Source organism: Procambarus clarkii, chromosome 31 (genome assembly GCF_040958095.1).
Source record: "Procambarus clarkii isolate CNS0578487 chromosome 31, FALCON_Pclarkii_2.0, whole genome shotgun sequence".
Classification (NCBI taxonomy): Eukaryota; Metazoa; Arthropoda; class Malacostraca; order Decapoda; family Cambaridae; genus Procambarus; species Procambarus clarkii.
The window spans coordinates 14,581,465-14,607,426 of NC_091180.1; the positions used below are offsets into that span (position 1 = coordinate 14,581,465).

General features: G+C 40.5%; 1 protein-coding gene across 1 annotated transcript in view; it reads left to right on the top strand.

Moving 5' to 3' along the window:
• Positions 1-17,324, top strand: part of LOC123758673 (tetraspanin-1) — a 140,212-nt gene extending 122,888 nt beyond the window's left edge. Inside the window, 5 exon segments of the mRNA XM_045743209.2 lie at positions 7,989-8,141; positions 8,143-8,184; positions 10,350-10,523; positions 12,894-13,100; positions 16,003-17,324. Of these exon segments, the coding sequence (XP_045599165.1) occupies positions 7,989-8,141; positions 8,143-8,184; positions 10,350-10,523; positions 12,894-13,100; positions 16,003-16,155 (729 nt within the window). The 3' untranslated portion in view covers positions 16,156-17,324.
• The last annotated feature ends 8,638 nt before the right edge of the window (positions 17,325-25,962 follow it).

Below are 25,962 nucleotides of genomic sequence, written 5' to 3' on the forward strand. Positions count from 1 at the left end.
GGAGAGGTTAGTGGTGGTGGCGATTGTTGGAGAGGTTAGTGGTGGTGGCGATTGTTGGAGAGGTTAGTGGTGGCTGCGATTGTTGGAGAGGTTAGTGGTGGCGGCAATTGTTGGAGAGGTTAGTGGTGGCGGTGATTGTTGGAGAGGTTAGTGGTGGTGGCGATTGTTGGAGAGGTTAGTGGTGGTGGCGATTGTTGGAGAGGTTAGTGGTGGTGGCGATTGTTGGAGAGGTTAGTGGTGGTGGCGATTGTTGGAGAGGTTAGTGGTGGCGGCGATTGTTGGAGAGGTTAGTGGTGGCGGCGATTGTTGGAGAGGTTAGTGGTGGCGGCGATTGTTGGAGAGGTTAGTGGTGGTGGCGATTGTTGGAGAGGTTAGTGGTGGTGGCGATTGTTGGAGAGGTTAGTGGTGGTGGCGATTGTTGGAGAGGTTAGTGGTGGTGGCGATTGTTGGAGAGGTTAGTGGTGGTGGCGATTGTTGGAGAGGTTAGTGGTGGTGGCGATTGTTGGAGAGGTTAGTGGTGGTGGCGATTGTTGGAGAGGTTAGTGGTGGTGGCGATTGTTGGAGAGGTTAGTGGTGGTGGCGATTGTTGGAGAGGTTAGTGGTGGTGGCGATTGTTGGAGAGGTTAGTGGTGGTGGCGATTGTTGGAGAGGTTAGTGGTGGTGGCGATTGTTGGAGAGGTTAGTGGTGGTGGCGATTGTTGGAGAGGTTAGTGGTGGTGGCGATTGTTGGAGAGGTTAGTGGTGGTGGCGATTGTTGGAGAGGTTAGTGGTGGTGGCGATTGTTGGAGAGGTTAGTGGTGGTGGCGATTGTTGGAGAGGTTAGTGGTGGCTGCGATTGTTGGAGAGGTTAGTGGTGGCTGCGATTGTTGGAGAGGTTAGTGGTGGCGGCGATTGTTGGAGAGGTTAGTGGTGGCGGTGATTGTTGGAGAGGTTAGTGGTGGCGGTGATTGTTGGAGAGGTTAGTGGTGGTGGCGATTGTTGGAGAGGTTAGTGGTGGTGGCGATTGTTGGAGAGGTTAGTGGTGGTGGCGATTGTTGGAGAGGTTAGTGGTGGTGGCGATTGTTGGAGAGGTTAGTGGTGGTGGCGATTGTTGGAGAGGTTAGTGGTGGTGGCGATTGTTGGAGAGGTTAGTGGTGGCTGCGATTGTTGGAGAGGTTAGTGGTGGCGGCGATTGTTGGAGAGGTTAGTGGTGGCGGTGATTGTTGGAGAGGTTAGTGGTGGTGGCGATTGTTGGAGAGGTTAGTGGTGGTGGCGATTGTTGGAGAGGTTAGTGGTGGCGGCGATTGTTGGAGAGGTTAGTGGTGGCGGTGATTGTTGGAGAGGTTAGTGGTGGCGGGTGATTGTTGGAGAGGTTAGTGGTGGCGGTGATTGTTGGAGAGGTTAGTGGTAGTGGCGATTGTTGGAGAGGTTAGTGGTGGCGGTGATTGTTGGAGAGGTTAGTGGTAGTGGTGTTTTTGTTGTACCCTGATGTGCAGTGTGTTTAACTGCGCTTTGCAATCATTTTTATTTTATATTTTTTAAAATCGTGTTTTTTGTGCTACTACAGCCAAAGTATGAATAGCAGAAAGTTAGTTAATTTTCCCGTTGTCTACTGGTGTAATATACCATGGGGGAAACAGTGGTGTATATTATAGTAAATTTTCAAAATACTTTAAATTTTTTTCAAGTATTTTGCTGTGTGTATCTGAGGGGCAGTGCCAAAAATCGTCGTGGGGGTCAAAATGTGAGCCTGTATGTGTATACAGTGTGTGTATCAAACACTGTGACCCTGGCATCCTGTTCCGTCTGGAATTCTGGCCGCCCCAACCAGCCGTTGACCGTTCCGTACCCCAAACCATTCCCCCTGCAAAGTTGGGTGTAGCTTGGGTGTCTGACCTCCAGTCTTGGACAAACAAGCAGACATTCTCACTTGCAGTACTGTATATAGATTACCGTTTAAATCTGCCCCTTCTCACACATTTATCTATCTAATCTGCTCTTGAAACCTGTTAGTTTATCTTGGTAATGTTAGATGGGAGTGTGTTCCAAGCCTCGTATACCAGGCAGTTATCAAAGCAGCCGACGGGTCAGGCTGGGGAGAAGGACTCTGGTTATCTTCAACAGGTAACTCATCCACATCTCTATTGCAGAACCAGTACTTCCCTATATCCTTTCTACAGGATGGACTGTCTCGGTGTTCTCTTGCCAGTGGACTAGTCTCTGTATAACAGCGTCTCAAGCCCAGTATGAACACTACCTAACACTAAGGTCAGACAGAGTCTGATAGAATGCGAGTGAAAGTCAGTCGAGGATGTGAGGCAGAAGGATATACAACAGAGGCATCAACTGTTCCCTGATTGGGTAACTATTCCGAGAATCATTTCATCTGAGGAAAGTTAAAATGAGTCGTAGCTTCCTAGAACTAGATCATTTGACCTGATGGGTCAAGATCAGCGCGGAACTCCAGGTAATCATATTACCAGGAGTTGGAGTTGTCCTCCTCAAGCCCAGGCTGGGACCAGGCTTGTGATAATCTGATTTATAAAACTGTTTCTAGGAGCGCCCCGCATGTCCCACACCACCATTTCAATCCGGTTGGTCCGACATTTCCTGCAGGAACTTGTCTAATTGTTTCTACAACATGTTCTCTTTTACTCTGGAAATATTTGCTATATATGTTATTTCACTTGACGTTTGGTCCCAGAACGTCATTCAGCTTCATCAAAGCAAGACTACCCATGTTTTAGGAAATGTATATGTTTATCTCAGAATGTTTGGTAATATGTTTATTGTTTGTAATGTGTTTATATGTATTAACACGTTGTACTGAACGGGGTGAGAATAGCTTGAGCTACCTCATCCCTTTGTGTGTATTTTACCTCAATAAACTTACTTCAATTTCAATTCAATTTCAACCCGTGTTTACAGCACCCACTGGTATTGGTCCTCTCAACCAATACCACGGTATGGGTCGTCATGGTCGCCAACCTCCTGTTAACAGTAGAGGCCTCGAAGTCCATGTTTTCCGTGATAGGTTGGTTACGTTGGCTGGGTGGGTTGAGTCGGGGCGTTTCTGGTATGGTTAGGACGTTGCATTTTGTACGTTGTGGCATTTCGAGAGGACAGGCTGCTGTACGGTTACATTCTCTAGAATATATTGTTGGCACCAGCTGTTGCTAATATACAACGTTAGTCTGTTTTATGTTTAAATTGTTTGTTGTTGTTCAAATTGTTTTTCTTCAATGTTTTGTTTCATTTTAAGTCATATGATAGTGTTGTAAGGTGTATTTTGACTATAAGGGTCGCTGCTATCACCTCTTGCAACAAATAAAACAAAAAGCCCATTATCACTGTGAATAATGACATCATTAATGATGTCAGTAAGAGCGGCACAAGACGAGGCGGACCACACTGCCGGAGCCAACATTGTAATGGATAGTCTTTTCACCGGGGAGATGATGGTAGGAGCCCCATTAACGTCCCCGAGGCAGAGCGCTCTGGGGCCCTACTTATTATAGGGTAATGTTTAGTGTGGAGTTATCTTGATGATTTCGGGGCTTTTAGTGTCCCCGCGGCCCGGTCCTCGACCAGGCCTCCACCTCCAGGAAGCAGCCCGTGACAGCTGACTAACACCCAGGTACCTATTTTACTGCTAGGTAACAGGGGCATAGGGTGAAAGAAACTCTGCCCATTGTTTCTCGCCGGCGCCTGGGATCGAACCCAGGACCACAGGATCACAACTCCAGTGTGCTGGCCGACCGGCTCCCTTGGAGTCACACCATTATTCTCCTCTTTGGTTACACAACATCCTGAACAAAAGTTCACTCTGAAAAGAGCACAAAAACACTTCCAATAAAGACAGTACACAGAGTATATGCACAGTTTTGCCCGAAGCACTGTGTGTATTAGTGGCTTTAGGTATTGTATGTACTAGCTCTATCTATAAATCCAACATTATGTTTGTAACTCATCTTCTATGTATGTACTTTTACCTGAATAAACATTTCAATTTGACTATTGCTATCAAGAAAAATCCACATAAACTCAAATACTTTGAAATCAAATCAAATCAAATCAAATGTTTATTTAGGTAAGGTACATACACACAAGAGATTTTACAAAGAGTGATGGATTTATAGATAGGGCTAGTACATACAATTCCTAAAGCCACTATTACGCAAAGCGTTTCGGGCATGGAAAGGTTGAAAGGTTGAAAGATGGAAAAGGTTTATAAATACTTCATATGGTCAAAACAGACCAAAAACAGACCAAAAACGTTTATTAAGTACACAATTTTTTAACAATTCTAACAATCTTAATCTAAATTAAAGTCTAAATCTTGTATAGTTAGACTTTCTATATACTTCTTTCAAGGAGGAGTGAAAGGTTTTGACACCACCTACCACGCTTTCACGATAACTAAGAAGACATTGATTATATCCACCCATACTCTCGCCTATTACAGAATCGACCGCTTCAAAAAATGCCATCCATGTATTAGTACAAATTAAACCACTGCTATATTGACATTTTCCCATGCATCAGCCTCGATAGGCTAGGTAGGTTGCTTGGATTCGTACGTTTGTGGTTAGGATAAACAGTTGAATTTTTGTACGGAGTGGCTCATTAAGAGAACGGGCTGAGAATATCATTAAACAAGGATTGTGTGGGGACACTTACGGAGTTTGCTTGATGGTTGAACATGGATACAAATAAATCCTATAATCTAAATCTAGATTATAAATCCTATAATCTAAATCTAGATTATAAATCCTATAATCTAAATCTAGATTATAAATCCTATAATCTAAATCTAGATTATACACCATATAACGACGTTGTCTGTGTGTTACGCCGCTACTCACATTTTATCTTGTGTAATTAATGTAGTCATTTTATGTAAACTTACCCTTATGAATAAAGCTTTTGATATTTATGTTTGCGCTCAGAACGTTTCAGTTCAGTCACCAGTGTGTGAATGGAACGCATTTGGGTAGTGTGTAGGGTGCCGAGCAGTATACTGGTCTAGTTGAAGTAGTCTTAAACAAGGGGCTTCTGTTAAGCTTGGCAGCTGTGATCATCTTGTTCCTGCCCAACTGCATTACTTGAGTGACGCTGTACATCTGACTCCCTCCCCCCAACTGATGCTACACGTACAAAACAGTCACAACATGGAACGAAAAAGCAATGTAAAGGATCTGGGTGTACTCATGTCGGAAGACCTCACCTTTAAAGAACACAATAAAGTAGCCGTCACAACTGCAAGAAAAACAACAGGTTAGATAACAAGAACCTTTCACACTAGAGATTATACCGATGATGATACTTTTCAAGACGCTTGTGCTCTCTAGAGTGGAGTACTGCTGCACAATGACAGCCCCTTTCAAAGCTGGAGAAATCGCTGACTTGGAGAATCCTTTACTGCTAGAATCCACTCAGTAAAACATCTAAACTACTGGTACCGACTGAAATGCCTAAATCTGTATTCTCTTGAGTGCAGGTGGGAGAGATACATAATAATTTACACATGGAAAATAGAGATGCTGGTCAAAAACCGGCACACAGAAATAACACCACATGAGACCAGAAGGCATGGTAGGATGTGCAGAATACCCCCGTTGAAAAACAGAGGTGCAATACTCAGAGAAAACTATCAACATCAGACACTCGAGACTGTTCAACATGCTTCCTCTACACATAAGGGGCATAACTGGCCGACTCCTCACAGTGTTCAAGAGAGAACTACTTATCAACACCAGAGGACAGAGACTGTTCAACATGCTTCCACTACACACAAGGGACTTAACTGGCCAACCCCTCAGTGTTCAAGAGAGAACTTGATAAACATTTTCAAAGGATACCTGATCAACCAGGCTGTGAGTCATACGTCACGCTGAGAGCAGCTGCGTTAAACAGCCTGGTTGACCAGACCAGCAACGAGGAGGCCTGGTCGAGGACTGGGCTGCGGGGACTCTAGGCTCCGAAATCATCTTGAGGTAATCTCAAAGTACACGCTCGACTCGCTCCCCCCCGACATTGTGCAGAATTTTTTGATTCCCAAGAGAGAGATTTGATGCCAGGCTCTTACATAAACGCGAAATCCTACCGGGGGTTGCCAGTGATGTGCTGAATTGAGTCATGAAGTTATTTATGTACATTTGAAGTAGCATTCACCTAACATTTCAGTCTTGACTCAACTTGACAACCGGAAGAATCCAACCTGGCCGAGCCTGGCCCCAGACCGGGGAGTTCAACTCCCAAAACCCAATCCAGGTTCAATCCAGGGGACAGCTCAGTGGCCCATCTGAATAACAAGGTCTATCACATCATGGAAATAGTTAAAACTATAATTTGGCCAAAAGACTGGATTTCACAAGTAACATTTAACTGTTGGGTTCAGCAGAATGCAATCCTCCCAGTACGGAAAGGTAATGTTGTAAAGATGAATTCCAAGATGTGAAGGAGTTTATATCAATATAGACAATGCCAAATAGAGAAGAGTGAGAACTACAACAAATATTAGTAGTGTGCGATTAAAAAATGCAATACAGTGAGAACTGGTAAGCAAGGTCTTTTGCTCAACACAGAATGAGTAGAAGTTGGGAATTAGGGTACAGGACCATCAGCAAGTGTAGTTGAAGCTGGCATATATATATATATATATATATATATGAACCACTTTCAAAATCCTCCCACTTCAAGGTAATCTCAAAAGGGCAGAGCACTAGACACCTGGCACGTGAGATCCAGTGTTGAGTATGCAGCCCAGTACACAAGGGAGCCGGTCGGCTGAGCGGACAGCACGCTGGACTTGTGATCCTGGGTTTGATCCCAGGCGCCGACGAGAAACAATGGGCAGTTTCTTTCACCCTATGCCCCTGTTACCTAGCAGTAAAATAGGTACCTGGGTGTTAGTCAGCTGTCACGGGCTGCTTCCTGGGGGTGGAGGCCTGGTCGAGGACCGGGCCGCGGGGACACTAAAAGCCCCGAAATCATCTCAAGGTAACCTCTCAAGATAACAACCCCTACATAAAGCAGGAGTCAAGAGAGTCAACAAGGTTAGTACCATAAATTGTGGATTGAAGGAGTTAGAACTCTTCACACTTGAGACAAGGGTGACATGGTAACTACGTACTGCACAGTATATGCTACTAATAGAAGTAGACAAAGTAAATATCGATGGTATGTTTAGGATGAGAATGGGAGAAAAAGAGGTGCAGGCTGGAAACTAGTCTGTGCAACACTGATGTCAATTTATTCAAGATCCAGAGAAATCTTAGGATTTTAAAGAAAAATATACGTACTGTAAACATATAAGGGTCAAATATTTGAAGCTTAAAAGTGCATCACATTTAGGCAACTCTTACCAGTATGTTAAAGAATTCTCTAAGAAAATAGGACTTCATCATAATTACAGCAAAATCATTGTTAGATGTGTGGATACAGGAAAATCAAGGCAATTATGAGGAGAAAGTGCAAAATCAGTGTGGCTATACTAAATAGCACTTGGGAATAGGAACTAGGATATAGGGACAGTGAAAGTATTAAACCATTTGGAGCATCGGGGATAGAACACTGACCATGAAAGAAACTAGACTTATTATATCATTTGTATCGTCATACTGATACTGATAAGAGAGGCTCATTGGTAAATAATATCAGATTCAAGTAAATAGTCTTTAAATTATTTCTTTAACCCCTGCACTGCGCAAAGCGCCTTTAGGCGCTCCGAGAGTTGTGCTATTTTTTTTAATTAGGCTATACTGTATTTTAATGTTTTTTAATGTTTTCATTACTCTGTGTTTTTAAAAGAAAATAGTTGAGTTTGGAAACATTTTGACATTAAATTTACTGGAATATTTATAAAAACAACAAGAATATGTCCTTGACAATTGCCCCAAGAAGTTTTTGCCGAAACCAGGTGCGCAGTGCAGGGGTTAATGGAATTTATGTTGTACAAGTGGTGAGGAATGTCAATATGATGATGCTAACGTGTTTTTTCTCCACAGATCCTGGGAGGTGCTCTTCTTGGCACGTCACTGTGGATGTACCTGGACGGTGCCAGCATGGCTCCAGTAACACAGGATATAGAAGGCTACAACTATGTACTCTACTTCCTCATGGCAGTGGGGGCCGTCATGTTCATCATGGGTTTCCTCGGCTTGCTGTGGAGCGTTCCAGGAGTCCCAGTGCATGCTGGCCACGGTCAGTGCCTTTCTCATTATTATTATCCAAGAATTCTATTGATACAAGGATTTTAACAAAACTGTGTTAGTATTTTGCTTTGATTTTCTTGGAATTCTACTGATAAAAGAATGTTTAACAGTTATTTGTTAGTAATGTGGCCTATTTTTTTTAAATATAAATGATTAATGCTCATGAAAGGAATTTGAACTGAATTAAGTACAATATCCAATTACAGTATATGGATACACTATCCACCTTTTGGATACTTAACAGTTTACTTGTATATTTTTTTTTTTTTTTTTTAAATTTGTGGAGTTTGAGGAAGATGTTGAGAACACCTATATTTATTAACTTGGGGGGAGGGGGAATAGTTAGTACTGTAGTTAGTTACAGTTGAGCGGTGGGCCGAAAGAGCAGAACTCAACCGCCGCAAGAACAACTAGGTGAATACACCACATCACCCACACAACACGTCACCACCACACCACCCACACATGTCACGCCACACAGGAAAAATTATGAGGAGGATTAAGACGGAGGAAAACAGTATGAGGCTACAAGATGACCTAGACAGACTGAATGAATGGTTGATATCTGGTTGATGGGGTTCTGGGAGTTCTTCTACTCCCCAAGCCTGGCCCGAAGCCAAGTTTGACTTGTGAGAGTTTGGTCCACTAGGCTGTTGCTTGGAGCGGCCCGCAGGCCCACATACCCACCACAGCCCGGTTGGTCCGGCACTTCTTGGAGGAAACAATCTAGTTTCCTCATGAAGATGTCCACGGTTGTTCCGGCAATATTTCTTATGCTCGCTGGGAGGGTTTGAACAACAGTGGACCTTTGATGTTTATACAGCGTTCTCTGATTGTGCCTATGGCACCCCTGCTCTTCACTGGTTCTATTCTGCATTTTCTTCCATATCATTCACTCAAGTACGTTGTTATTTGATCCAACAAATGGGTACTAAAGTTCAACCCGAATAAATGTAAGATAATGAAACTAGGCAGTGGAAACAGGAGGCCAGACAGAATACAGAATGGGAGATGAAGTCCTTCATGAAACAGAGAGAGAGAAGGATCTAGGAGTTAATATCACACCAAACCTGTCTCCTGAAACCCACATCCAAAGAATAACATTTGCGGCGTATGCGAGGCTGGCTAACATCAGAACTGCCTTCAGGAACCTGTTTAAGGAATCATTCAGAACCTTGTATACCACATATGTAAGACCAATCCTGGAGTATGCAGCCCCAGCATGGAGCCCGTACCTTATCAAGCACAAGGCAAAGCTTGAAAAAGTTCAGAGATATGCCACTAGGCTAGTCCCAGAACTAAGAGGCACGAGTTACGAAGAAAGGCTGCGGGAAATGCATCTCACGTCACTGGAAGACAGAAGAGTAAGGGGAGACATGATCACTATCCACAAAATTCTCAGGAATTGACAGTACTTCTGGTACTGGTAATTGAATGATACTTCTTAGTACCATTAGCATGAGTATTGAGTGTAATATGAAAAACACTTAAAATACTGATGCGAGTTCCAAGGGCACTTAAATCAGCTGATATAGCCTCACTCAACAGTATCCTGCATTATAATGGTCTTTCAGACGGTGATCAGGAGTTAGATCTCTAGTTTTTAGAAAAATAGAACTTTCTCAATTACTCATCCACTATGACAAAATCACAAAACAATAGAAAAAAAGAAGAGCAGATGTTGTATACACAAACTTGAATTGAATTAGTATACAGCAAACTTTTTTAATGTGATCATAGTGATATTCCTTTAGACATCATTTTATATGCCAAGACTAATTGGGGTGATGGATATTCCATTTGCTGACAAATGGGTCACATGTAGTATACACTATTAACACAACCGCACCATAACAACAACACTACCTCTCCCTGCTGCCTGTGCAGCAACCTGTGCTCATTACATCGGCTAAATTGATTAAACCCTTCCCATACTCGTATCCACTCATTATATTTTTCTGTACCCATTACAATGCTGTACATATCCTGAGATAATACTGGTCTGGTTTATTAGTATCCTAGCCCAATTGTTTAAAACTATATATAGTAAACAATTATATTACTCTATGGACATGAAGGATAGTTTCTTTCTAATTGAAGAAAGTTACGATTGTCATGTAGGTACCTCATAAGTTTTTTTTTTTCCCCTTTCAGTTCTTTGCCTTGGTATTCGTGCTGTTTATTGGTCAGATTGGAGCTGGCATTTGGCTGAAGACCAACGAGGAAAGATTCACAAAGCTCGCCGAAGAGTCTCTGGCCAAGTCTATCCAACATGATTATGGCTTCAATGACCTCAAGACACAGGCCTTTGATGTTATCCAGTCAGAGGTGAGTTAATGATTGATGCCATCATTCTGCTAGCGAATTATTATTTTTCAATGTTTAACTATTACGAAGGATGACCTAGAGGAAGTGTGGAATTAACTCTTATCTATTCAGTACAGTACATATTGTGTGTATTTGCTTTTATAAAATGTCTTTTCACCAAGTAAAATTTCCAAAGCACTTTTATCATGTTTTCAATAAGTGGACTTGGGATATACACTTCTTGAACCATACACTTGGGAACCATACCCTTCTAGGAGGAGTGGTGGTGGCATTATTTGTTTTGAGTAACCTTATCTTCCATCTGGTCCTTATTAATTGTCAAGATATCTTTAAACACCCTTGGTCATTTCTCCCCCTCCTGATAACTGGCTGAGCATTTTCTGCTGTGAGGGTGGACTTGCCCATTGATATAACCTCAGTTGGGGTTATATCAATTCATTTATTACAACCTAAAGGGTTACAAGTTATAACAACAGTACAGTGAGTGTTACCATAGTTGTACAATAGCAGCAGTACTTGATTGTCATAAATGTTACAATGGTAGCAGCAGTGTTTGTGGCAAATGTTAGACATGACCTCAGTGATTGTAACAATCTGAAATGTCACAATTGTAACGATCACTCATGTCACTGCTAACACTTACCACAAACACTGCTGCTACCATTGCAATGTTTATGACAATCAAGTACTGCTGTTATTGTACAACTATGGTAACACTCACTGTACTGGTTGTTATAACTTGTAACCCTTTAGGTTGTAATAAATGAATCGATATAACCCAACTGAGGTTATATCAATGGGCGAGTCCACGCTCACAGCAGAAAATGCTCAGCCAGTTATCAGGAGGGAGAGAAATGACCAAGGTGTTAAAGATATCTTGACAATTAATAAAGACCAGATGGAAGATAAGGTTACCCACAAAACAAATAATGCCGCTACCACTCCTCCTAGAACTTTAATAATTAGGCTAATTGACTCGGGAGAAGCCCAGTCAACTAATACCAAATGTTAGAGAACTTTAATCTTTTAATACGTACTAAATGAAATTAAATTCCTTTACATTTATTTAATAAATTACAAGAGGAATATATTTACTCAAAAATACTCATAAGATCACAGGTATGTCCAAATCAATTTAAGTTCTAAGACTTGGAATTAATTAAGGAAAATATATAAAATACACAGGAGATCAAATAACAAATTAATTATTATTATTTAATAATGCAAATTAATTAACCCTAAGCTAGTAACATCCTCATCCTTAGAGGCATGGAAATGATATACAAATTGTACAGGAAACTCAAATACCTTGATCACTGCTTTTGCACAAGCGATGTCGTTGTCTGGTGTATCAATAACCCCTACCCTCCTCCAGCACTAGTCCAGTTCACACTAACAAAATTTTACTCCCCCATCCTTCAAGGAAGATAAAGCTCCACCCCTAAGGCTATTCTTGCCCTAGAAACTCCACCCCCTCCTTGGCCTACATCCAATCAATTTGAACCAAGGCCTCACCCCTCCTAGGCCTACACCCAATCAATTTGAACCAAGGCCTCGATCCTGGCACCCTCAGCCAATGACAAGCTATGCCTGGGCCCTTGTCCAATGAGCAAACTTTAAAACCCCGAAGGTAGAGTTTTCTCATGAAAGTGGATGAAACAGACTGTGGCCAAACCAAGAGGGGAGATGTGACAAGCCTCTCTTGTAACCACACAGCACAAGGGGAAAACTTGACCCAAAGTTTGATACCCAGGTGGGTGTGACTAATCTGCCCCCAGCAGTCAAGAGGGAGAGGGGAAAGAAGGGGAGAGAAGAGGGGGGGGGAGAGGCTTACTTGTCGTGACTCGTAGTGGCATGGGTGGGTCATTGGAACCACCACAAGCTAATAATAAAATGGCTACAATGACTTATCAGCTTGTTGGCCACAGTGACATATCAGCTTGATATGTCCAGTTCATAGTGGAAGAATACTCTTTGATTTGCTGTAGGCAGGTGCTACTGTTAAATACAAATGTTACAAGGGGAATGACTTGTCCATTCTGTCCATTTGTGGGGAAAAAACTTTAGATAGAAACAGTGTCTTTGAAATAAGTTCCTTACAACTCTGCAGCTTTGTCAGTAATATAATTACTGATATATTCCTTTAAAGAGAAGTGAATTAATTTAAAAGCATGATTATATAAATTTTTATAAACTTTTTAATGACTAATGTATAACAAAATGTGTTCTTATTTAAAAATGATGGGCATTGCATGCGACAAAATGTGGTGGTGATCTGTTTTATAGTGCTTGTGTCATCGAAGAATATTTTATATGATCATTACCTTCATGAAATGCTTCCTGTTAATAATTTTAATTTGCGTCTCTTAGCTCAAGTGTTGTGGTTCTATTGGACCTACTGACTGGGCTGACTCTCGCTTCAACGGTGCCAATGACAATACCATGGAGATTGGTATTGCTGGAGCCCTGGGCTCCTATAACACGCCAGAGTCCTGCTGCGTCTCCAAGGGTACCACTTGTGAAATTGCTCGAAAACTGACACTTTCAGCCCTTATCGCCGAGACCATCTACAAAGAGGTAAAACTTTTGTAAACTTATAATTTTTAAACCTTAAACTGATTAATAAAGTTACTATACACTTTAAACTAATCAATTATTGTAATGTGAGTGTCTTTCCCATATGCGGTACTTCTTTTAACCCTTTAAAATGATCACATTTTTAGGTTGATTTCCAGTTGCACAATGAAAAAAGTAAAACCTTTTTCCTTTCTGTATCATAAAACATTTATTTCTGATGTCTGGAAAAGAATCCCAATCATTTTGGTTTTGCTGTATTGTGATGAATAAATGTTGCAAGCAAATGTTGCAACCATGAAATTCTGAGAATTAATTTTCAAGTAAAGTACTGTAATTGTATTAGATTTCTTATCACAAATGTCTTCCTGATCCATTAGTCCTTGAAATTTTGCATAACATCAAAGATTGCTACCATAGGCATCAGTATATGGATAGTACAGTAATGCACCTACAAAGTGCCAGTTTTTGTAATACCCATTCTCTGTTCGAGGTGAAGTTAATTTGCCTCTACCCTGGTTCATATGTTCCCTTGGGTGTTGTTGAGTCTTGAGTCGTATTCAGGGAGGAGGAATTTTCTGTCTCCTTGATGTCCGGCTTCGACTTTTTCTGGCTTGTCTAGCCCAGGGTTTGAACCCGGGCATTTTTCTGTGGCTCCACATCTTTCAGCTTGTCAGTCCAGTGACAAACTGGTTCTACCAGCTTGCCGGTTCTTCCTTCTCTGCTCTGTGCATCTCCAGTTTCTGATGTGGGTCATTCATAATTTGTGGGGTGAGCAGGTGGCTGGGTTTTATTTTTTGCTGTAGTATTGTAACATTACCTGGTGGGTGCTCATTTCACCTCGTGTACCATGACCTTCTCCCTTTAGTATCCATTCTGGGAAGTTTGTTCTGATGTTGTGGTTGTCTTTGATTGAGCTGCTTCTGCCTGTTGTTGTTGCCTTTTGTCATATGGCTTTGGCAGTCTTCTTTGCTTGTGTTCAGTATTGTTAGTTTTGGTGCCGCTCCACAAGTTCCAGGAGTTTTATCTCCAGCTGTATCTCGAAAAGGTCTAGATCTTTCTTTCCTCCCCTTAGTTCCTGGTTGGGTCTTCAATTGGGAATATTTTCTCAGTGGTATTTCCATTGGCTCACTTCCAGCTGCTGGGTTGGGGAATTAATGCTCCTCTCTGCAGGTAGGGGGTTTTGTTCCTTCAGTCCTGGTGGATGGCTTGTCTGTTGCCTTCTCCTTTTCTGGCTTAGAATTGAGTTGGCTGGCTTCCAGGAGGGGTCCTTTGATGCTTGATGCTTGGTTGGTCTAGCTGGGTGCACACCATTTGTTGCAGCAATGTGTGTAGTCACAATAAAGCACCAAAATTATTGCAAGACATGCTGGATCAATTGGGTTGCAGTGGATATTGGGGCCTGCAGGCCACTCCAGTCTGGTTATTACAAATTGAGTTTGGTCTCATCTTCAGCTTGGTTAGTAGAAGAACTCCTGGAACCCTCTCCAAGTAAACTCCAGGTAATAATTTGCTGCTCCAGGTAATAATTTGCTGCTTTTTGGGCTTGGGAGTTTTGGAATTCATACAGGATGCTGGCAGCCCATTGTTAGACCCATGTTGCTGGTTGCTATTGGTCTTTTATGATTCTGGGCTGGAATACCAGCCTGTAATCTCTTTGAGTAGTATCTGTTGTCTTTCATCTTATCTGGTAAATCCCTTGTTTTCCTGTGGTTAGCTTTAAGGAACCTCCAAGAGGGTCCTCCCAGGACACTAGCAATGAATGTAACGAAAAATCATCTTTCTGGTAGAGCCCGAGTAGCTCCCAGACTTCGTCCCTCCCTCCATGGTTCATTTATTTGTTGTCCATCGGTTCCATACTGACTGGTGGCTTGTCTGCATATCGTTTACTGATACTATTTTAAATTTTTATTTATTTTGCCTGAATAGTTTGCAGAATCATTTGGCTGTTTTGGTGCTTAATTTTTTACAAACCTTGCACTTACATGTCTGTAAAGCTGACTTTCTGGATGCTTTCCTGGTGAGGGTGACAAAAACTGCTTTCTGTACCTCTGTGAGGTGGGGCCAGGTTCTGCCTCTGGTAGGCCAAACAAGACTCCTGCAACTGTGCCCCCAGTAGTGGATAGCCATTTCAGCGAGATAGCGTCAGGAAACCACTGGGACTCTTCTAGAAAGAAGCATTTCATTACACTTAATGCTGTTACTTACTAGAAATGTATAAAACCTTGCATAAATAAATGATTAAATAAAACAAACCCCCATGGAGTGAAAGAGGATAGAATTATTGTTATTGAGAAAATCCACTCTGGCTGTGAGGTGGTGTGTGAACTTACAACCAAGGCATTGCCAGTCTCATGATTATTAATTTTAATTTTTGCAACAAACACAGGAAGTTCCTTAGTTAGTAGGCTTATTTCTTATATTTCTGACCCTTTTAAAACAGCCTGATATTGAGTAACCTGGACCACATTTTTACTTGAAGACAAAAAATTTATTTGTATTTGTATCTAGATAAAGTATCTAACTGTGCCAAAGTCAACCCAGTGCCCAGGTCTAAACACCCCCCCCCCCCTCACCCCCCTCTCTTCCCATCTCCCCCCCCCCCCACACACACCCTTCTCCATCACTTTAACTGCCTTCAATACATACAGTAGTCTTCATTAATGTAAATCATCTACTGTACACATATTATGGAATTCCCTGCAAGTGCTCTCTTCAGCAGAAGGGGGTTAACATTACAGAATGTAAAGTAAAAATACTGCACCAAGTACAGTACTGTACAAGGCTAATAAGCAGAGCTTAGAGCTAGACCTCAATCCCTCAGTCATTGCAACATAAGCACTGTTAGATAAGTTTTGATAAGTTAACATAGAAACACTTCATATTGAGCCTCTTTCTTTACCAGGGATGTGCCAAGAAAATGTTACAGCTGATGGAGACCCATAGCTATGAACTCCTCGGTGTTGTGGGAGCCATTCTACTGATCGAGATCCTGGCTATGATTTTCTCGATGGTTCTCTGCTGTACTGTACGTCGCATCGATCATGTCAAAGCCTAGGAGGAAAATAGCTCCCCAATTTATGACCTGGGGATGGAGAGCGAAGACGACGATCCAACCGTCTGAGAGAATACTATTTTAATTTCCACCTTTTAGCTTGAGAAAGAATTTGATGCATAGTTAAATTTTTTATTTGTAAATCTAGTGCTTGAAAATGTTTAGCTCAGTAGGAGAGGAAGCACTGATAGACCATATACTTGCATTTAACTGGAAGGTTGTGTGGACTAAATGACTGCATCAAATGGTAAAATATATAATATTTGAATTGCATTTATATACTGTAGCTATATCTTCCAAAATTCCAAAGTAAGATTTACATGACCACACACCTGAAAGGCATTTAAAGATTTTTCTTTGAAATTTGTAAATGCCAGAGGCTGAATAATGGACAGTCAATTGCACTTTACGATAACTTCACATATTATGTTTAGCCAGTATTAATATTACAGTATATACATATACTGATAACAGTATATTGAGAACATAGAAAATATCATAGTTGTAGCTAAAGACTAAAACCTATTTTTATATTTACTGGATTAAAGACTTCATTTGCAAGAAAGAACTTCTTATCCAAGAGACAATGAACAGTTTTAAGATAAATATTTGATATCAATTTATATGTAACATGGAGAATCAGTTTTTTATTTTTATGATCTTTATACGATAGTCTTTGTTTACCAAAATGAAAATGAAAATAGAGAAAATACTGACTTTTCTGGTATGCCTTTAGTTGAGTGCACAATGTGTAGTTGGGACCAGCAGGGTTGGTTACATAGGGGAACTTTAGTCGTTGAAGTTTATGCTCTCCAAAGAGTGGTTCATCTGTACACCTTGTATAGATGAATTGTTCTAAGTGGATGGCTGTTTAAAATAATCATTGCAGTTATATGTGATTTTACTGATTTTAGACAATTGCTAAGTTCAAACTACAGGTAGTATTTTATGTACTCAAATGTTGCTGAAAACAAAGTAGGGAATCACAGGTTACTCTGGCTACAAGGATGAACATGCCAGGGAATAAATTAGTACAGTGGCTGGTCTGCACACTTTCCTCCTGCCAGTGTTAATATTGCATCTCAAACTGGTCATACAAGAACCAAAGCTTTTATATAATTAACTCTCCCTTCTGTTTGTTGGTCTTCATCATAAATATACCTCTGAGGACACCTTTTTTTTTTTTTTTCTAAGTTAAGAAACCCAAGAGTGAGTGTTGAGGAGTTATTGTGTGTTAGAGGGCCAGACCTTGATGTCTCGGCAAACATTTTAACATTTCTGTAAATACTGAATATTAAGAAAACCAGTTAACACACCAAACATTTCCAATAAGAAATACTCATCGTACACCCACTGATATTTTCTGATGGCCAAACACGCCATCTGGCCGCCACATGCTCGTGCAGTGTGCATCTAAACGTTGATATTAACAAAAATATATAACAGATTTCACTGTATATAGTGAAGCATGTAGACGTTCAGAGTATGTTGGTATATTGTCCTTATATACCTAATGTTATGATGCGCTTCTATATGCTGTACATGTATGCTAGTGCTCCTATTAAAACAAACTTGGAAACATATAACATGGATATAATGTACTATAAATGGTATACATGTGTGCCTGTGTGTGCACAATGTATTTTGCATTATGAATGTTCCTGTCAAGGTTACCTTCTAAGTTATACAACTAAATTACAACTATCATGAAAAATTAAATTTAAACAGCTATATTTACTATATATATATTTAAACAGATTATATATATATATATATATATATATATATATATATATATATATATATATATATATATATATATATATATATATATATATATATATATATATAAAATAATGTACGTTTGTGTATGTGTGGTTACAATGTTATGTGGATATGTGAACAATTGGTGTTGGAAACAACTAAACAATTCTCTATTTATGCCCATTATGCCTTAGCACCAATTGTAAATTGGTGATAGATAAATGTATATTAAAATCTAATGTTGCAGAAATTTTGTATTTGTGTATTGGAGAATAGATCTGTTTAAGGAATATTTTGTTCAATGTTATGTTGTAGCACTACACATGTTGCACACGCGGGCAGGTAATACATGTGACTTCCGAGTGTGTGTGTGTTCCCTTCCATAGATTTTTGGATGTGTATTCATGATTTAATTTTTAAGTACTGTAATGATTTGAAATTTGAAGAATGGAAATTACTAAATGGATTCTTTTTTGAGGGGAGGGGGAAGATACGATAAGTTTTTTTTATTATTCCCAAGGTTTGTGTAGTGCCAATCACGATAGGTTTGCCGATAGTAATTTTGTAATGAGTTATTTATGGGTACAAATTGAATGTCTTGGAAGAAGAATTTTTTGTGTAATCAATATTTCTGTTAGTATGTAAGATAGTAGTTTAATATTCCTGTATTTCTCGATATCCTAAAATTAGGAAGAGATACCTATTATCAGTAGGCAGTGCATCTTGGAATCCATCACTGAGCAAGACTTTACAGATGATACTTGAGATGAAGACTACTGCAGTCAATTTATATTATGTATAATTTTAAAGTGAAACTGGCAGGACTTTTCACACACTTAAGAGATTTTAGCATAACATGGCTACTGAGGAGAACTTGTGTGGTCAAACTTGATATATATATATTATTACACTATACCATTTTATCTGTTAGTACTTGTACAAAGAAAGTTTGTATTATTCATTTGACATTTACATATCCAATCAATGTGTTCATATTTAAATTTATCTTTTGGGTGTGATTTAAGAGTACTAGAAGCCTGAGGTGTACCTTTCAGCAGGCTTACTCATTTTTGGATGAGGTATATAGAGTCTTAGCTTGTCAAATTTTAATTCATCAATTCCTTAGTTTCACAATTGTAGACTTGGTATACATATATTCCAGGATGCACCTCTCCTTTGTATATATAACACAGTCTGTGCATCAAACTGCCACACACAGCATTTAGGAACCAAGTGATAGGTTTCCTGTCTAATTTATAAAGTTGATATATAACTTGAGGGACTTGTCATAGAGAATCACATCTCGCATACACGTTGGGGGGTTACCAGAAGATAAAGCATTAAAAATATTGCAAGTGTTGAAATTCAGTCAAATGTTTTATTAATCTCCTGCATACCCCCTCCCCCCACCCCACACCCAATTGACCTCCTTAGGGTTTCTATTGGTTGCACAAATGGATACTCGGATTTCATGGTTGATATGTTGTGTTGGTCTGTTAATGTGTCTTGTTGATCTGTTCATACATTATATTTGTAGAACAAAGCAACAAAATAATTATCAGACATAGGCTTAGTAATAATGGCCTGAGACGGTGCTTACATCAGGGTACATCTAATGAAAGATATCGGTTACCTGAAGTGAAATTTGATCTCAAGCTCAAAGTTGCTAAGTTATATTAACTGTCAAGACCATGAAGCATAACTTGGTGCTAGATGCTCGTGCTGATGACCCACTGCAGTGCTGACCTCGTGTGGAGCACAGCCAACAGCACACTACCAGCCACACCCACCATTGGCATCTTGCCTTTCACAGACACGACACACACACACACACACACCACCTACCTTCATTAAGTGTGCCGGTGCTTGGCTTGCTCTCTAAAGTAGAATTTGTCACAAATATTGATTAATTTTATTGGCTAGAAAATTACATTTACACTATAAAGGGTCAGTGCTGTGTTCATTGCAATTCCCACGTCAAGATTTTTGTGATGTCTACTCATCATTTTGTGAAAACTTCCAAACTTGTTTGTAATCATGCTAGAATAAATAAGTAACCTCATGTATTTGTTTCATTACCTAAATTGCATTATATATGATCAAGATAAATATACATCATTTTTGCCAGTTGCTGTACTAAGAAAATATGCCTTAAAAGAAGAAAAATACTGTACAGCAATACAAAAATATACACAGAAAGCGGCAACTGATACTAAAGTAGGTACTGGAGGAAAATTCCTTCCAGTATTGAGGTACTGGAAGATCTCAATATAACCCTAACATATCCTCATGCTGCATATTCCTGCCAAAATAATATACATTTAGACTGCCAGTCTAATTGTAGATATATGTTACCAAATGTAACAAAGCACATGTCCAATAATTCTAGCATGGATATTCTCTCTCTCCTTTATTCTTCACTTGAGAAGGAAGTTGAAAAATTTACTTTCTAAAAGTTCAATTTCAACATTTTTAAAATCAAAGGTGAATTGAATACTAATTGTTGAGGCAATTGCCTACATAATCAAGAAGGGTGAGGTGAACTAAGGTATATGGGCCAATAGGTCTCCTGCAGTTCCTTAACTATGTTCTTTCGAGGGCTGGGCAGTGCATGCAAGATAGTTTGTCTTGAGGATAAGAGAATGTCCACGAGTGTGAGCAAGCTCTTAATAGTTGGTTGAGATTGTTTAATATGTAGTCCTTTGTCAATGTCTAATTGCCCACTGTTGTATCTGCCAATTATTTCAGTGCTGGTTAGGATGTTGGGAGCCGGTGGCTGAGCTGATAGAACACTGTACGCGTGATCCTGTGGTCCCGGGTTTGATCCCGAGTGCCAGCGAGAAATAATGGGCAGAGTTTCTTTAACCTTGATGCCCCTGTTACCTAGCAGTAAATAGGTATCGGGGAGTTAGCTGTCACGGGCTGCTTCCTGGAGGTGGAGGCCTGATCGAGGACCGGGCCGCGGGGACACTAAACCCCGAAATCATCTCAAGATAACTCAAGTAAGCAAGTATCAAAAGAAGGCACCAAACCGGGAAGGCTATGTAGCACCATCAAAGTGCGAAATAATCAGAGGGTGCTAAATATCACCAAGAATGCCAATACACGAACAGAAACGCATAACGCGAACGATATCAAAAGTATCAGATTCACCAAGAATTCTATCGAGGGACAAGTGACCACAAGGGACGGTCGGAGAGGCAAGACACGCACGTCCTGGAAGTCAGAACATTCAACAATCAAGATAACCTCAAGATGTCTTTGGTAATGATCTGGACCTAGATTCACGCAGCACCTTGTATTTCTTCTTAAGTCGCTGACCTACGAAGGTTCTTAAGTATTCAACGAGCCGTATGTACAATTCAAGGTGTTCGCACGCAGTTACTAGCAATGTTGTTATAGTTTATTTAAGTCTCGATAGATGTCACTAGGGCTTTTCATTTGGCCAATCAGAGAGAAGGTAGCATTATTCATCTTTCACGTTTAGCCAGTCATGACGCTAGCTTATCGGGGCACATCGGCCATCGCCTGCCACCTATATATGTCGTATTTTTTTTACTTCAAAGTAAAACTATGTTTTTTCAACTTCTACAGTCAGCACCGACATTGTAGTAAACAAATATCTTGCATTTTTTCTTTACCTACGTAATTTTAAGATATTGTGTGGCTTTCATCGTCACTTGGAGGATTGAGACACGATGCGCTAACAATTATTGTATATACTGTATTTACCTGAATTTACCCAAGGGCCACTAACACACTAGTGGCCTCGACGAGGACAAAGTCGGGGGTTTGTTAAAGGTCCCGCCAATTGTTCTAATGGTATTTTCTAGCAGTCTAGCTGGATTTTGAAGTTCAACAGTTTTTTGGCAGTTATGGCTTCAGTGGGTAGGCGGTTCCATGGGTTAATAACCCTGCGGGTGAAAAAGTATCCGTTTTCAGTTCAACATTGTGGCTTGTTGAGCTTGAAACCATTGCTCCTTTTTGTGTTACATCTGACCTTTTGAAAAAATTGTCTGGATCAAGATCCTCCAAATCATTCAGTATTTTAAGTTTCAATGAGATCCACCCTTTCATGCTTGGTTTGCAGTGTTGTTAGCCCTATGGCCCTCTACCTTTACTGATACATAGAGTTGGCTTAGCTCTTGAATGATTTTTGTTGCCCGGTGTTGCACTTTCTCCAGAGCAGCTATGTCCTTCTGAAGATGTGGTCTCCATGCTTGGATACAGTAATCTAAGTAGGGGCACATTTTTGATGGCGTCTTGCTGTTTGTGCATTGCCAGGCACCCTAACACCACTAACAAAGATAACACCACCAACAATGATGACAACACCACCAACATATAACACCACAAGGAACGATAACACCACTTGCACGGTGGTGTTATGACGGTGGTGAAACTTCACGCCAAAACTTTTGGCGTGAAGTCACCAGTATAGTCCCACAGGGCTCTGTACTTGGACCTATCCTGTTTCTGATATACGTAAATGATCTCCCAGAGGGTATAGACTCATTCTTCTCAATGTTTGCTGACGACGCCAAAATTATGAGAAGCATTAAGACAGAGGAGGACAGCTTGAGGCTTCAAGAAGACCTGGACAAGCTGCAGGAATGGTCGAGCAAATGGTTGTTAGAGTTTAATCCAAGCAAATGCAATGTAATGAAGATAGGGGTAGGAAGCAGGAGTCCAGATACAAGGTATCACTTGGGAGATTAAATACTTCAAGAGTCAGAGAGAGAGAAAGACCTTGGGGTCGATATCACGCCAGACCTGTCCCCTGAAGCTCATATCAAGAGGATAACATCAGCGGCATATGCCAGGTTGGCTAACATAAGAACGGCCTTTAGAAACTTGTGTAAGTAATCTTTCAGAACATTATATACCACATATGTCAGACCAATCCTGGAGTATGCGACTCCAGCATGGAGTCCGTATCTAGTCAAGCATAAGACTAAACTGGAAAAGGTTCAAAGGTTTGCCACCAGACTAGTACCCGAGATGAGAGGTATGAGCTACGAGGAGAGACTACGGGAATTAAACCTCACTTCGTTGGAAGATGGAAGATTAGGGGAGACATGATCACCACATTCAAGATTCTCAAGGGAATCGACAGGGTAGATAAAGACAGGCTATTTAACACAAGGGGCACACGCACTAGGGGACACAGGTAGAAACTGAGTGCCCAAATGAGCCACAGAGATATTAGAAAGAACTTTTTTAGTGTCAGAGTGGTTGACAAATAGAATGCATTAGGAAGTGATGTGGTGGAGGCTGACTCCATACACAGTTTCAAGTGTAGATATGATAGAGCCCGATAGGCTCAGGAACCTGTATACCTGTTGATTGACGGTTGAGAGGCGGGACCAAAGAGCCAGAGCTCAACCCCCGCAAGCACAATTAGGTGAGTACACACATTATATATATATTATATATATATATATATATATATATATATAGTAGGCTGAGAAGTGAGTTCTGGCTACTAGGTACGACATATATATATATACGTATATATATATATATATATACGTATATATATATATATATATACGTATATATATATATATATATACGTATATATATATATATATATACGTATATATATATATATATATACGTATATATATATATATATACGTATATATATATATATATATATATATATATATATATATATATATATATATATATATATATATATATATATATATATATATATATGTCGTACCTAGTAGCCAGAACGCACTTCTCAGCCTACTATGCAAGGCCCGATTTGCCTAATAAGCCAAGTTTTCATGAATTAATATATTTTCTCTAATTTTTTTCTAATGAAATGATAAAGCTGTCCATTTCATTATGTATTAGGTCAATTTTTTTTTACTGGAGTTAAAATTAACGTAGATATATGACCGAACCTAACCAACCCCACCTAACCTAACCTAACCTATCTTTATAGGTTAGGTTAGGATATATATATATATATATATATATATATATATATATATATATATATATATATATATATATATATATAGTAAACGACAGAGGTCCAAAGACAGAGCCTTGAGACACTCCACTTACAAAAGTTTCCCACTCTGCTTAACTATTTATTCTAATTCTCTGTTTTCTTTGGTATAAACTATGCCCCAATATCGTTACAGACCCCCAATACTGCCAGCCGGTATGTTTAGTCTTACGTGTGGCGACGTATCACAACTTTGCTGAAGGCGATGAGTCACAATAACGTGGCTAAAGTAAGTTGACCAGACCACACACTAGAAGGTGAAGGGACGACGATGTTTCGGTCCGTCCTGGACCATTCTCAAGTCGATTGTCTTCTCAAGTCACAATCGACTTGAGAATGGTCCAGGACGGACCGAAACGTCGTCGTCCCCTCACTTTCTAGTGTGTGGTTTGGTCAACGAGTAAGAATACACTCTGGCTTCCTGTCCCCGACACAAGAATTTGAATTATAACAGGTTTTGTCCACCATGAGCTGCCCGTAGTAAAACCACGTAGTGAATCATTAATCTTTGTTTATTGGGATACAGACGAATGCTTTTGCAATTAGCGATTCAAGCAATTTTCCCCCACAATAGACGCTAAGCTCAATGACCGATAGTTCGACACAAGTGATCTATCTCCAGTCTTAACATCTGGCACCGCGTTAGCAACCTTCCACGACCCGGTAACTCTGCCTGACTCACACAGCGCTTCTTTGCATCCTTTAAGCACCCTGGCAAATATTTCGTCCGACCCAAGGGATTTGATTATGGATATGGGGTGCACAATAAATGAACTAATCACACACACACACATATTAGAAAGCTTTCTTTTGCAAATGGAGTGATTGACGTTTGGAAAAAGTTAAGTGAGGAAGGTGGTAGAGGCCAAAACCATCAGTTGTTTCAAAGCGTTATACGACAAAGAGTTCTGGGAAGACGGGACACCACGAGCGTAGCTCTCATCCTGTAACTACACTCGGGTAATTACCACAAAACAACAAGAGCGGTAATGATCGCCCCACACAAGTGTGTACCAATCGTGTATTACAGGGAGTTATGTAAAGGCAATTTCGTCTGTGGCCAGCGCGGCTATTATTTCCGTCACCCATCACCTGGGAACTCACGGGTGACGGGTGAAGCCTGACATACACACCTTACAGATGTAACTATGGAAGTGTGAACGGATTGTTAAATAAACCAGAGAACATTAGTTAATGGAGATAAACATCTTTCTGTAATTCACCGACTGAGCCTTGAGGTGGTGTGTGATTTGACACATTATTTACCATGTACAAGTGTGTGTGTGTGTGTGTGTGTTGTGTGTGTGTGTGTGTGTGTGTGTGTGTGTGTGTGTGTGTGTGTATTCACTTAATGGTGCTTACGGGGATTGAGCTTCGGCTCTTCGGTCACGCCTCTCAACCGCGTGTGTGTGTGTGTGTACTCACACATTTGTACTCTTGGCTCCCGCGTTTCCAGCCATCGGTTGTTTACAACAATGACCGCCCTCTGATTATTTTGCGTATTTGATGGTGCTACATAGCCTTCCTGGTTTGGTGCCTTCTTTTGATAATTACTTACTTACTTACAACAATGACTCCTGTCCCATTTCCCTATCATGCCTAGTTTTAAAATTATGAATAGAATTTGCTTCCACAACCTGTTCCTTAAGTGCATTCCAGTTTTCCACTACTGTGTGTACTCACCTAATTGTGCTTGCGGGGTTTGAGCTCTGGCTCTTTGGTCCCGTCTCTCAACTGTCAATCAACTGATGTATACTGTCGATTTGTATACTCATAAATGTGCCTGCAGAGTCGATTGCTAGCTCCTGAGCCAACAGCCTGGTCAGCTGTTGGCTCCCTATAACAGTGAATCTCGATCCTCTTAAATTGAGGCTCACCATAGCCCGTACTTCTTGCCCCGCTCCTGTGCCAGGTAAGTTACGGGCTCGCCATAGCCCGTGCTACTTGGAACTTGTTCCGAGTAGCTGAATCTATAACAACAACAACCTCTTAAATCTTGTCAGAGCTATCCTTTTGGA